The sequence below is a fragment of the Botryllus schlosseri genome, chromosome 2 (genome assembly GCF_051294905.1).
Source record: "Botryllus schlosseri isolate E-star chromosome 2, Bs_hap1, whole genome shotgun sequence".
Lineage (NCBI taxonomy): Eukaryota > Metazoa > Chordata > Ascidiacea > Stolidobranchia > Styelidae > Botryllus > Botryllus schlosseri.
In genome coordinates this window covers 36,681,129-36,694,727 of record NC_137237.1, presented here as the reverse complement: position 1 = coordinate 36,694,727, position 13,599 = coordinate 36,681,129, and the positions used below count along the sequence as shown (strand labels likewise).

The 13,599-nt window shown below is 40.5% G+C and overlaps 1 protein-coding gene across 1 annotated transcript; it reads right to left on the bottom strand.

Moving 5' to 3' along the window:
• Nucleotides 1–2,268: 2,268 nt before the first annotated feature.
• LOC145434539 (large ribosomal subunit protein eL24-like) lies at nt 2,269–12,958 on the bottom strand. The gene is made up of 4 exons (XM_080311890.1): nt 12,849–12,958; nt 12,429–12,615; nt 7,820–7,956; nt 2,269–2,439 (listed from the first exon to the last, which is right to left on the bottom strand). The coding sequence occupies exons 1-4, from the start codon at nt 12,851–12,853 to the stop codon at nt 2,307–2,309; spliced, it is 462 nt and encodes a 153-aa protein (XP_080168016.1). The 5' UTR covers nt 12,854–12,958; the 3' UTR covers nt 2,269–2,306.
• Between the last annotated feature and the right edge of the window lie 641 nt (nt 12,959–13,599).

Genomic DNA, 13,599 nt, shown 5'->3' with positions numbered 1-13,599 from the left:
GGAGTTTGGTATTGTCACGCAACCATGCCATGCCGTCTGAGAGCAGGTGAGCAACCCGCAAGCGCATTGGCCTTTGTTGCGCAACCAATTAAGCATTCACACTCTCACTCTCGTGCGCGCTTGATCCTGAGCTGCTCAGACGGCATGGTTGCATCACAATACCAAACTCCGTTACAATGCAACATTCGAGGCTGATTTTGGGGGTTCCAAGAATACGAGGTTAACAAAATCTTTATTTTCGCAATCACTACCGCGGTAGCTTTCGACTGATACCAGTTTTATTCTAGGTTGTAATGACTCGAGTCACGATTTTCTGATGACTCGACTTGACTCGAGTCATTTTTTCAAAATACAGAAATGACTCGACTCGAGTCAATCAGTGTATTGACTCGACTTGGACTCGAGTCATTGCGCATGACTCGAACCAAGTCAAATGACTCGACACTCAGTCGGCCAAGTCCGACATTTCATTGTAATTTCGAAGAATTGTAAAGCAACCACCATGTTGGGATTTCATCTATTGGTACCGGTACTTCAAAATGCGACCAGAAACTGCTAAAAGTGAGAAAAATTAGTATATTATAAAAGCGAACCATTCGATATCACCAAACATAGTTATAAAGTTGGTTTCAACAAGATTTTAACCGGAAATTGAGCAGTCAACATCATGACTTGGACTCGAGTCATAATACCATGACTCGGACTCGACCCTCTGCTCGATGACTTGGACTCGGTGGTGAATCGAAAATGACTCGAGTCAAAACTATAAAAGTGAGATTGACTTGTGACTCGGAGCTTTGTGAATTGGTTACAACCCTGGTTTTATCAAATGTAATGCTCGGCAAGCTGGTCAAAAATTACCGTCAAATTGCAGACTATAGTACGAGTACGAGTAATTCTAACGAAGGTCGCGCTCAAGTACAAATCACAATTTTCAGTCACGAATCATCACGGGTCATGTTTTACCATAATAAACAAGTAATATCACGTAATAGTCGATCTTACACTGCGTGATAACTTTTAAAAGTGATGTAATAGTGAAGTTTTATGAGTAGTTTCAGGCTTCTGGAGCAGTTTTAGAGATAATTTCAAGTTCTCAAATTAAAAAAAATGGTAGTTAAATATTGTCGAATCTTGGAAATCCAAAATACCGTCGCGGGTCGCACAAAATGGTCAGGCCGCGTGTTTGAGACCTCTGACGTAACACATAGTGATCATTATTTTCGAACCGTGCAATTGGCCAACAAGGTTGTGCTGATGATGAAATTGCGGGTATGCCGAATACCCACAATATTCACAGGCATATGTCGCATATTTGACATACCGAGGTTCGCCACTCATGTATGAAAATTGAACATATGACTGCTCTGCTGTTAAATCCCAAGGAGCATGGTTAGTTGGAAACGGTAGCGCCAAAGAGGAAATGATTCTTAATTTCGCGAACGACTGCTGTTGAATTATTTGAACTCAGCAGATAAGGTTTTTGCATGTATAATAGCATCTTATGAAATACGTCGGAGCCGGAGCTACCCCTCAAATAACTGGCTCCAGCTGAACTTTATGTAGAGCTCCGGGGCTCCAAAGCCCTGCTTGCAAGTAGTCGTCGAAATTGTAGGCAAAGCGACGAGAGATTTTGATTTTATGGGATTATTATATCATTTTATTGCCCCATACATTAGGCGACGTTCAAAACCTCAATATGTACTTCAGCATTGCGGCATTATGAGGCCCGAGTCGTCGCTACAAATCGTGTACGTTAATATTGACTATCACTTCACTGAAATGTAGGGTGGGTTGGAATAAGCAATGACGTCACGAGGTTCACACCATCCCTAGAATGGCCCGAATTCTAATAATATATTCATTTTCTTTCTCAACAGTTTCCGGCCCCGTTTTCCAAGTATCAGGTCAGGACCGATAGAAAACACCAATAATATGATAACTTTACAACCCTGGGCTTTTCCATCCCAAAGCGGATTACGTTTACCCCGAGTTCCACAAAATGAATTCAAGAGGTGCATATTTCTCGGTCCATCTGCCATGCCGTGTCAGTCGCATAGCATATCTTAAAGCGACAGGCTATCCGTGATATTTTCGTAACTCAAGTCTGCACAGTTTCGGTATGCCATAAAACAAAACTACATCTAGTAGAAACTTATTCAAGGCTACATGTCAAGTGTCAACATTCACTATCATGACCACTAGTGATCACATCCAGACCAAAATTTGCATTTGTCACCCACGACCTGTCAGCAACACAAGCACAACTTCAAGTGGGAGAAAACGTTTTATTGCGAACAGCCAGCTTATCTCTTGCCACCAACGCTTGGTGCTGCCTTTTTGACCTTCTGCGCCACTTTAGGCTTGGCAGATTGCTTCGCCTGCGACTTGCTGGCCTTCTTTTGCTGTTCGACGGTACGTTTCTTTTCCTTGGCGATCCTGCGAAAATAATGTGATGTTAGCTCAGGTCGCGAATGCTAAAGCAGGAAAAAATTCAGAAAAAAATTCCGAGAAAAATATCAAGCCATTATCCTATAACAGTAGTTTCCAACTTTAACTTGGGTTGCCTGATTATTCTTCGGCGTGGATTCATTTCAGGTATTGCAATTCAGGCGACAAAAACAGTAAATATAATTGAGAACATGAAGAGAATACAAAACTTGATGTATACACACCATGAGCTGAATTCAAAAAACGTTATCAAGGGCATCAACCAGTTTTGTATCAAAATTTTGTAGCAATGACTATTCGTTCAAGTCACAAGATCTTAACGATCTCTATCACCGATTGAAACATGCTGTACACAACTAGTAATTTTCTGGCACTTTGCTCATTGGTCAATTGGATTTCAGGGTGGCAGAGATGCGATCCAAAGGCAACCGCTGAGCTACGGCGGCTGTCATTCCATACAACCAGGACTGTGCCATACAAATCAGAATCAAATTGCTTTGAAGGGAACAAACTAGAACAGGGGTGTCAAACAAACGGCCCGCGGGCCGCATCCGGCCCGCCAGACAATTTCACCCGGCCCGCGAAGCAATTTTGAGTAGATTGAAGCATCTTATATTTTCCAGCACATTTGCTACAAATGTAGAGATTTTTGCAGGAAATACTTCCATGTTCATAGGCCCCCTTATAACCGCCTGTCAACGGCGCTGTGGTTTCAGTCTAGTTACAACTAGTGAAAGGTCGGTGAAATTGACATCCAATTTCAAGAAGGCAAAAAGTGCACACTAAGATTAGAGTTTTATACAAATTGGAACAAAAGTAGTTATTCACAGAAGTGAAAACGTCAATACGCAACCGTCATATACAGTTTACATGTATAATATATTTGTTGAACAAATATATAATTGAAATATCTATAGTAGAATTGCTGTGTCACTTTGGACCCAATAGATCCCCAGACATGAAACACCGGACTCGCGGTTTAATAATTATAAACCAAATTCTGACGTCCACGTTTCCAATTAAATATCTTGTATTCCTCACAATGCATATATGCAGGGCTAACGCCAGATTATGACTGAACCAAAGGGAGCATAGAATATTCCAACTTATACCGTCGTTAACCTAACGCCACTGTTTTAGCGGTTCTTAACCGTATTCAACCGGACAATTATCGTATTTTTGCCAATTCCATTGTTAGCAAATAAAGGTGTTGCGACTTACTATTTTGAAAACCCTATGATCCGTGTATTATCTACATATGATTTAAGGCAGTGGTTCTCAACTTGGGGGACTCACCCCCCTTGGGCGCGCGAAATTTTTCACCATCATAAAGGAGGCGTGTATAAAAAAAGGTTGAGAACCACTGCTTCAAGGTATTCAAGGGAAAGCAAGAGCACACGGTAACAATTTGAAATTAGTTGACTGGTCCGGCCCGCGAGCGACTTGAAGGCTTGAATCCGGCCCGCGATGCAATTTGAGTTTGACCCCCCTGAACTAGAATATATGCACATTGTCAGCAATTTGTAAATACTCTGCGCAAAGCAGTTTTGATCAACAGCTCTTGATAACACGTACAGCGCATAATAAGACACCTTGTAACACAATGGATATTCATTAGAAACGACATCTCTGTGGCCGAACTGAAGCATGGTAGCAAAGCGAGATGATATGATTGTGGTTTTCGTGGATGACTGGCACTGGGCACAGTAGCAAACATCAATCTTAATTCTCAGGGATTCCAGTCTAAGTGAGTCATCATTTTTTAGAGTAACAAATTTTACAGGCACTTGGCAACACATGGAGTTTAAGCAAGAATGATGATAGTTCTAAAACTGGGAGCCGTGAAACCTTCATTGATTGGTTGCTTCTCAGCTACCAAAACAGTCTGCACAGAGCTACAGTTATTCACAGGAACAACATTTCAGTGTGACATTTCACGAACATGTTTATGAGGACATCTTATGATCATGAAGTAAAAGATTACTTTTAGTGTGTAACCAACATTATTTCAGCAAAAAGCAATATATATTTGAACTTCACTAGTCATTCACGCTGCTATGACACCCGATATAGACTCAGCTGGCCGATATCGACCTAGTTGCTGGTGAGCATTGCCGCCATAACGGAGTACCTCAGTGATTCAATTATGAATCAAGTATCAAGCTTCAAGTCAAGTCAAGTCAAGTGTTCGAGATTCCCCCTATTATGACATCGAAAATGACGAGGAAAGTTCAAATACGTACAATTCATGAGATCTACGTTTCATCAAAGTTAATTTAGTACTTTTCGACCACACCCAAAACCCATGTCATTGCACTCAAGTGTAAATGCTCTGGGTTGATTATGACCTAACAGAAATGTCATTCCCAAAAATGCCAGTAGATTTGCAGCAGAGGTGGTCAGTAACGAAGTACTTCTACTTTTTGGAAGTACTCAAGTAGTTTTCCTCTACTTCTGGTACTTACTCAAGTAGATCTGATTTTCACTACTTCTATTATTTAATATTTTGTGATCTACTTACTTACTTCTCGCTATTTTCAGTTTGTCAAGTAGAAGTAGTTCAACCCCCCCCCCCCCCAATACGAAAAAAGCCTGAGGAATTTCAGGGCTGTTTTCACGGAGTACCAACATTTAATATTCATAAACGTCAAGTAAAGCCCAGAAATTTTTTTGCGCTTCGCGCACAATAGTTATGGAGTGACAAATATGATTTCACGAAAGTATCAGTGAATATAATTTAGGTACCGGATTGCATGGTTCCGCTCACACCACATTGTCGCCCATATCAAATATTTCATCACAGTAAATATGGCTCACCAAAACATTTGAAACTACCGTTTTGCAATCTAGCACTTATCTCTCATATCATAATCTAGCAGCCCATGACGTGTCCTGCTAATCTAGAAAATCCGGCTTTTTTTAACGTTACACCTGTTTTAGCAGATCACCTTTGAAGCTTTATGGACAAAAGACATGAAATATATTTTCCGCTTTTTAGAAGTGGTATTTGTATTTCACCTTCATTTCCGAGTATCATACATTGAGTTCTAATTACTTTCAGTTTTTTTGTCTGCAGAACACACATGTTGAAGCTTAAAAACAAGTGTAGTAATGTCTACATTTTCCGAAAAAAAAGCTACACTAAATATAAATTTTACTATCCACAATATTTGTTATTACCGTATACTAATCGCGCAAAGTGTTGAAACCGTATCCGATACAACTTCTCCGTATTGCTCTTCGCCTAAACTTTGGGGCCTAATAATATCGGGTAGGGCACCATGCCATGATATTCTTTAAAACGGGGTTTTCTAGTAAACAAAGGACTCGTATCGCATTTTCATATCAATACTATAATCCCATGATGCGGACAAATGCTTATTAAGTCGAAAATTGATACCTCCTGGGATGCATCAACACGAATCTAGCTCTCTGCACCTTCCGTGTAGCTCAATTTGCAGCTTTTGACAGTCATGTTTGAAAAACTACTTACTTACATGAGTAGATTTAAAGTCACCTAATTCTACTACTTCAAGTAGTTTTGGGTGGCTTATGGAAGTACTTCTACTTGTACTTGAATAGATTTTTTCGTCACTACTTCTACTTGAGTAGCTTTCTTGACTACCTTGACCACCTCTGATCTGTAGTAGCCTACAATTCAGCCTATTAGGTGTGCTGTGAGACGGACGACCAATCGGTCAAGGCTACATACTCAGGGTTGTAATGACTCAACTCGAGTCGCGCTTTTCTGATCACTCGACTTGAGTCGAGTCATTTTCGCAAAATTCGCAAATGACTCGACTTGGGTCAATCTGTGTATTGACTCGACTTGGACTCGAGTCATCTGGCATGACTCGAACCAAGTCATATGATTCGAGACGGCCAACACCGGCATTGCATTGTAATTTTGAAGAATAGTAAAGTAACCACACTATTGGGATTTTGTCTATTGTTGCTGGTACTTGAAAATGCGACCAGAAACTGCTAAAAACGAGGGAAATTAGTATTATTATAAATGCGAACCATTCGATATCACCAAACAGAGTTATAAAAAGTGGGTTAACAAGACATTAACTGGAAACTGAGCAGTCAACACTATACTTAGACTTGGACTCGAGTTATAATACCATGACTCGGACTCGACCCTCTGCTCGCCGACTTGGACTCGGAATTTACTCGGTGGTGAATTGAAAATGACTCGACTGGACTCGAGACATAACTATAAAAGCGAGATTGACTTGCGACTCGGATTCTAGTGGCTTGATTACAACCCTACATTGTGCCAAACCGCACTGGCGAACAAAACCAGTGCTGCCTGGGTTGCATGGCAGGAAGGGCATCCGATTTTACTCCGGCCATATTGTAACATGGGTTGCTTAGTGGTAACCCCACGTCACAGGCTTACGAGTAGGACTAGGCACCGGAGGCATGCGATTTTGAATAGAGTATCAAGGTTTCGAGTCAGGTATCTCTCTTTATAAAGTCAAGACAGCATCAACGATATGGAAAGTTCCCGCAAGTACCTTTTATGTTATCACAAAGAACGCAGTACCAGTTCTACATCACAATCAAGATAATTCATTTTTTTCGACCATGCATATTTCACTGCTTTTTTCGACAACACTGTGGAGTGATCGTGACAAACATGATATTTGCGCTTCTGTGCGTAGCTTCGTACCACACGTTCCTTATATTACAGTACGACCAATCGAGGATCGAAGGCTTTCAGTACAAAATACTCGGCAACACTATACTTTTTGTTGTTAAAGTTACTCTTAGCAGCAAAGAGCGCCTCATTTCAGCGCTTGAAAGAAGCATCTTTCACTACTAAACTTGAATCATTAGAATTATCACTCATATTTCAATATTGAAGTTATGATTCCTTGCTATTTAGAGTTAACAAATCAACAAGAATTATAGTTTCAATATAATTTTCCACTGTGGAGCCTTGAAACTTCGATTGGTGGTATCACGACACAAGAAACGTGTAGTACAAAGCGATGCAGGTTAGTGGAAATGGCATATCTGTGAAGTTGTGCTCAACCAACAGCATCGTGGCAGAGCGCATTGAAATAGGTACGGTCAAAAAACTACTATATCATCTTCAATGTAATGTAGGACTGAGAATATATTAGTTGCGATCGCTACATACTGAACTTTCCACATGACACATGCTGTGAAATACCAGACTTAAAGCTTGACAATCGATTCATAATTGAATTGCTCAGCCCTACTCGTGATTTACACATGTACACAATCTCCGGCTACTGTGCATTTCATAGCAACAAAAGTTGCCAGCGAATGTAGCGTCCAAGTTTGTTTATCCGGCAACAACCGTGAAGACTGAAGAGGCAAGCACAATGCGTACCTTATGGCCTGTTCACGTTGAGCCTTGCGAACTTCCGGCTTTTGGTTTCTTTTCGCCAGGATCTCGCTCCAGGAAGCACCTTGGATAGCGCGGTTGTGTTTCTGGGTACGGCGACTTCTCTTCTTAACAACCTCTTCCTGCAAATATAAATCAGTGTACAGCAATTGTGTGAAACAGTGTCATAGATATAGGTAAGAGCACGTTATCGGTTTCCTGATAATATCAAGTTGAGATCACCCTTTTGAAGTATCAACGGCACCGACCGCGAGTTGGAAAATATCAGCAGTTTTCGTGGCATCAAAGCGCGCTAGTTTCAGAAATATCTCACATGAGGTGCTAGTAATCGCTTTTACCTGCACCAGCTCAAAAACCTCATATCAGTCCGGCTCGACAATCTACACTGCATACGTCAGAATGAAGGCAGTACATATGCAGAGAGCACAAGGTGCCTCTCTGAATGAGTCATCTGCTATAGTTTGGGATTAGAAATATAGAATTCGACTTGAATACTGTTCTTTGTTCAATTCGATCAGGTACACTTTTCGTCAGCAATAAGGCTGGAAAGGCGTGCTCATATTCAAATTTAAAAAGTCAGTCAACAAGCATGTCATGTGTCTGTGTGAAGTTCATGGTATTAATCAACCAGATGACAATACCAGTAATTTTAGATCTGGCAACCTCTACGCAAAATCACTGCAATTTTGTGGCCGAATTTGAGCAAGTACATAATATGTCAATGCGGTGCATTTATTTGTTCTGAGTTACGGCAAATTTAGCATTTGACAACGGGGGCAGGTCAAAATAGTCTACGGCTACACCAAGATATTGCCTCCGTCAACAGGACGGAAACCTGAAATATCAGAGAAGTCCGTGTACTCAAACATGTGACGTGCCACGAGAACTGTATATTGCTGCTGTCATCAAAATCAAATTTAGTTCAGTTAGCAGCTGAGCAACAAAGTGCATAACAATCGATGTATTTGTCTAGTTACATAACATTATAACAACAACTATGGCGGCGAATAACCAGAATGTTACCGGCTTACCGCGTTAATCACTATGGAAATCTAAGCGCTGGCAACCACCGACCAGACCACAAAATTGAATCGATTGAAAGCTACTTTACCACCAATTCAAAAAATATAAATTAAAATCTTGTCTGAGCACTGGAACCAGGCGCGTAGCCAGGGGGGGTTTCGGGGGTCGAAACCCCCTCCCTAAACGCGAAAGCCCGTCCTTTTCAAATAACCGTTCTGACGCTAATACTCAGTTGCAATTCATTAAGTCGTATTATCAGTGTTGCGCGCGGTCGTTCAAGATGCAAAATGTCGGTTCGTTGGCCTAAACTATCTCGCCGCCGACCTCGTAGGCTTTGGCTGCTATCTACTATCGTTTAGAGACAATGCCGTTAATTGTATAATGATTGGCAATCGCATCTGTAATAGATCTCGTTCTGAAGATGTTGTGTCGCTAGCCTGAACTATCGTGCCGCCGGCCTCGGAGGCTTTGGCTGCTATCTACTATCGTTTAAAGACAATTCCGTTCTTTGTATAATCATTAGCGATCGTTATGTCATGATTGTTCAACAGTGACATAGCAAAACAGAATGACATCGTATACTAAATCGGAACTATTCATGTACTGAAATGCTGGATGCGTACTATACATGGGTACAGGACTTTTCCCAGAATTTGCATGCTATTTTAGGGGTGCGTATTATACATGAGGGCGTACTATACTTGGAAAATTACGGTATGTGCTGATTAGCGATTGTGATTAAAGAGCGACATCTCGAAACTGAATGACATCGAATGTTTGCAAACATGTGCGACGCGTGCGTACATGCGCAATTGATTACCGCTAATACTTAAACATAACTATCAAAAGCTGTGTGTCAAGGCTTGAGTTATAAAAGAGGTAAGGTTTGAACCACCTGAAATCGACGTCATTATAGCACATATTCCCTAAAAACTCCTACATTTTGACTTGCGCAAATTGTCGCCGAGGCTAAGTAAGACGTAAGACACATTGATAAGTGCACGTTGGGGCTGTTCAAAAATAACCTTTTTTCCTGAATCTTGCTGGCTACGTGATTAAATCGTTAGGTTGCCTTAAAAAACGACGCATGCCAAATTTGAATTCATTCCAACCAATATTCGCGGATTTCGTACAGTTTGAAAATTTTAAATTTGCCAAAAAATTTTTTCTTTAAATTTTCCTTCCAACCCCATGAAATTGTTGCGCTGTCTTCAAAAACGATGCAAAACAAATTTGACTCAATTCCAAGCTGTAGAAGCGGAGTTATTCAAGTTTTTCGATGATAATTCTGAGATGATCCACTGGAATGAATTCAAATTAGGCATGCGTCGTTTTTTAAGGCAACCTAACGATTTAATCACGTAGCCAGCAAGATTCAGGAAAAAAGGTTATCAGGGAGTCGCTAATTAACAGCACTTCCGGATCGACAAGCTTATCATACGAGTATAATCATCAACCTGAGGATGTTGTATAATCGTTATTTACGCATGCACTCAACCCTAATGAATTGATGCTATATTACTAAATTCGAAAAAACCGAAACCACCCCCTCATTTATCGGCTGGCTACGCGCCTGACTTGAACCCCCACGAACATCGCCCATTAAGTCCGAAATCGGCACGATTTTGAACAATGATTACTAATATATCTACTATGAGCCAGAGAAAATTCTCAAAAAAAAAGCAATACAAAATGAGTGATACGCTTGCGCAAGACATACTGACGCAGTAACAGATGTAAATATGTGAAGTTAGTTCAATCTTAAATTTTATGAAGAGTGAAAAACTTTATCAATTTTATATTTCCATCACGCAGTTAAAATTCTTTAATCAATATTGTCTAAAACAGTGGTTCTTAACCAGGGGGTAATTACCCTGAAAGGGGTAATTTAGCATTTTTTTGGGTAATTCAAATTGACGTTTTTATATACTTATACCGCTGAACTAAAATATTTTTTCAAACGTAAATATGAATGTAGGCTAACATATATTTTTTTGAGCTTGTATATATTTTGTTTCACTTAACACACTGTGCCTGCTGTGATATCATAGTAACCATTAGTGATTATGGATAACAGGGTCGAATGCAGTTTAGTATAGTGCTAGCAAATTCCAATCTATTTTGCAGTAGTGCAGATCATATATTGTTGAGCATGCTGGCAAATTGAAAGACAACAAGGGGCGTTCAAGTTATCTTTACACCTACAATGCAGTAACAATATTATAGAAATATAGTTGTTTGTATTGAAAAGTGTAGTGGTCTAGTCTAGCCAGTAAAATTAGGTCTGAAATCATCAAAATGCCTTCAAAGATTTTGGAACCTTTTGGGTTCCCATTCAAAATGAATAACGTTAACTAATCTTTGTCACAATGGCATTGAACACTTTGATTGAACTTCCTTAAACATATTGCAGTGAAGTAGGATTTTCTGCAAAGGTATCTATCAAAACGAAATAAGTTTGCGATTGACCATTACATGAGATGCTGTCTATTTGCCTCCCCTTTGTCTGGATTTGGCCACTGGATAACACAACACGGAAACAGTATCAACCTTCCCATGGACTTGACAGGCATTTCAGAGTACATTATGACGTCATCTTCGTGCTGTTGTATCATTCATTGGATGCAAGCTGTAATTTGTTAGTTTTTGAAAAGGGGTAATTGCATCCCAATATTTTCTCCTTGGGGGTAGATATATGAAAAAGGTTAAGAACCCCTGGTCTAAAACAACCCCCATGCCAGAGTGGAATCGGTGGCAACGGCACGCGCAACGTCACGCGAGCATTTATATCTGATCACGCCAATTAATGAATTATGCTGACGTCACAAAGCGATATCATAGTCCCGATCCAGAATAAGGCGCTTGTCCTTTACAATAAACGCAAGCAAGCGTGGCATTTACGCAACAGCAAAAATACAGCGTTATTCTAGTCCGGCGTATACCGTGTACATTGTGTCATTTAATAAGTAATTCAGTATCGAATCGGAGCGAAAAATATTTCCCTCACGCAGATGAAATTTTCCAATCACGCGAGAAATCCGTCGTCACGCACATGTTGAGTGTGGCGTAAAGTACGTCTACGTGTATAGCTAAGTAAGTAACGTAGTAGTTTTGCGTGGAACACTATTGCAAATTGGCCTGTAGGGAATCGGTGTCCTCTGCTCAAACAATTTTTCATTTTTTCACCGTTTTGTATTTAATTACTACAACATGGAGAATTACCGCTGCTCACCTGTTATATTAGCAAAAACGTACCGAGATTCCAGTAGGGCAAATTGGTATTCATGACATCAAACCCGGGATGGAGTCCCGGTATAGAGTGATATAATTTTTGTGTCCAGAAAGTTCCCAGTGTCAAAACAGATTTAATTTCATACTTTCGGAATGATTGCGAAAGTAGCTTGCGATTGAAAGCGGTTCAATTAAATTTTGCCCTTATGTCGGCATGTCGCCATAGCTATGATAACATAAGACTATACCCTTCAAGTTTACACGGATATGCATTTGAGATATCAGTATACCGTAATATGATTCAAGGAATGCAAATTCAGCCACACCACATCTTACATACCATAGTGCCCTTCTTGTGTTTTCTCCTGTACAAGACCGTCCATGCGATCTTTCGAGGATTCTTCTTCTTGACGAGAAAAGCTGCACATTTTGCGTTGAGCAGGTTAAAAACCTTGCCGTCGATTCGGGCGTACCGTTTCCCGTGGCCTGGATAGATCTTCAGCCCACTAAACTGGCACAGTTCAGTCCTGAACAGTGGAAGTAATCGTTAACATCTTCAGCGAATGGTGGCTCGTCACAAACGGCTACGACGCGACGAAACTCAATACATCCGAGACTTGCAATGCAGTATCTAATCATTATTAACACCATATGCCTCACAAAAAGTCGCTAGTTCTCTATATCAGGCTAACGACGGATACCAACTTTACTTATTCATAGATTTAAGCAGATAAAATTACAAGACGAGATCGTGACGTACCTCATAGCTGCGTTTAGCTGAAAAAGACCGAGCTATCAATCTGATACAATAAGAAGCCATGGGTTAAAGGTTATAGCCGTTGAAGCGCGAAGTGATTTTTCGTGTTCGACTGTGTTCGTGTTGCGTAAAATAATATTATAACAATATAATTATAATAGGCAGCATCGTAACTGCCGCACCCCAAACCCCCCAATTGGGGGGGCCCGAGCTCGAAGGGGGCCCAAAATTATTTCGTGAATTAACATAAATTACGGAGTAGTTTTTGAAAATTTATGTAGCATTTTCAAAAAAATTTTGCGCTCCGCGCGATTTCAAGTTGCCAAATATCTTCATTATTGGGCACTCTTCACCCAAGAAAATATACGCAAAATTTATAGAAAAAGGCATATCGGCGTTGGCCATTACCGCGCCACGACGCACGAACATATAAAGTTTTGGGCCATGTAACATGCGACTCCAAGAGGTTTGCCAGAACGATCGGCAGCGAGAAAACCTTGGCCGAAAAGGACTGATACATATAGGTTTAATTGTCCATAGGCGCCTAAATGACTGGTGACGAATATTCCTGTCTTGGCAATCTGAACCTCACAAGACAAATACCACCCCGCACGGAAAAATTATATGCTGGTGAAGAAATACCAATATGAAATCGTGTGCGTCTTTTAGTTTAGTACGTTTATGCGATTCTACATTTTTTGATATTGCTGAGGTCACGAAATAACATCATGTAACGAAGTCATACCAACGGGTC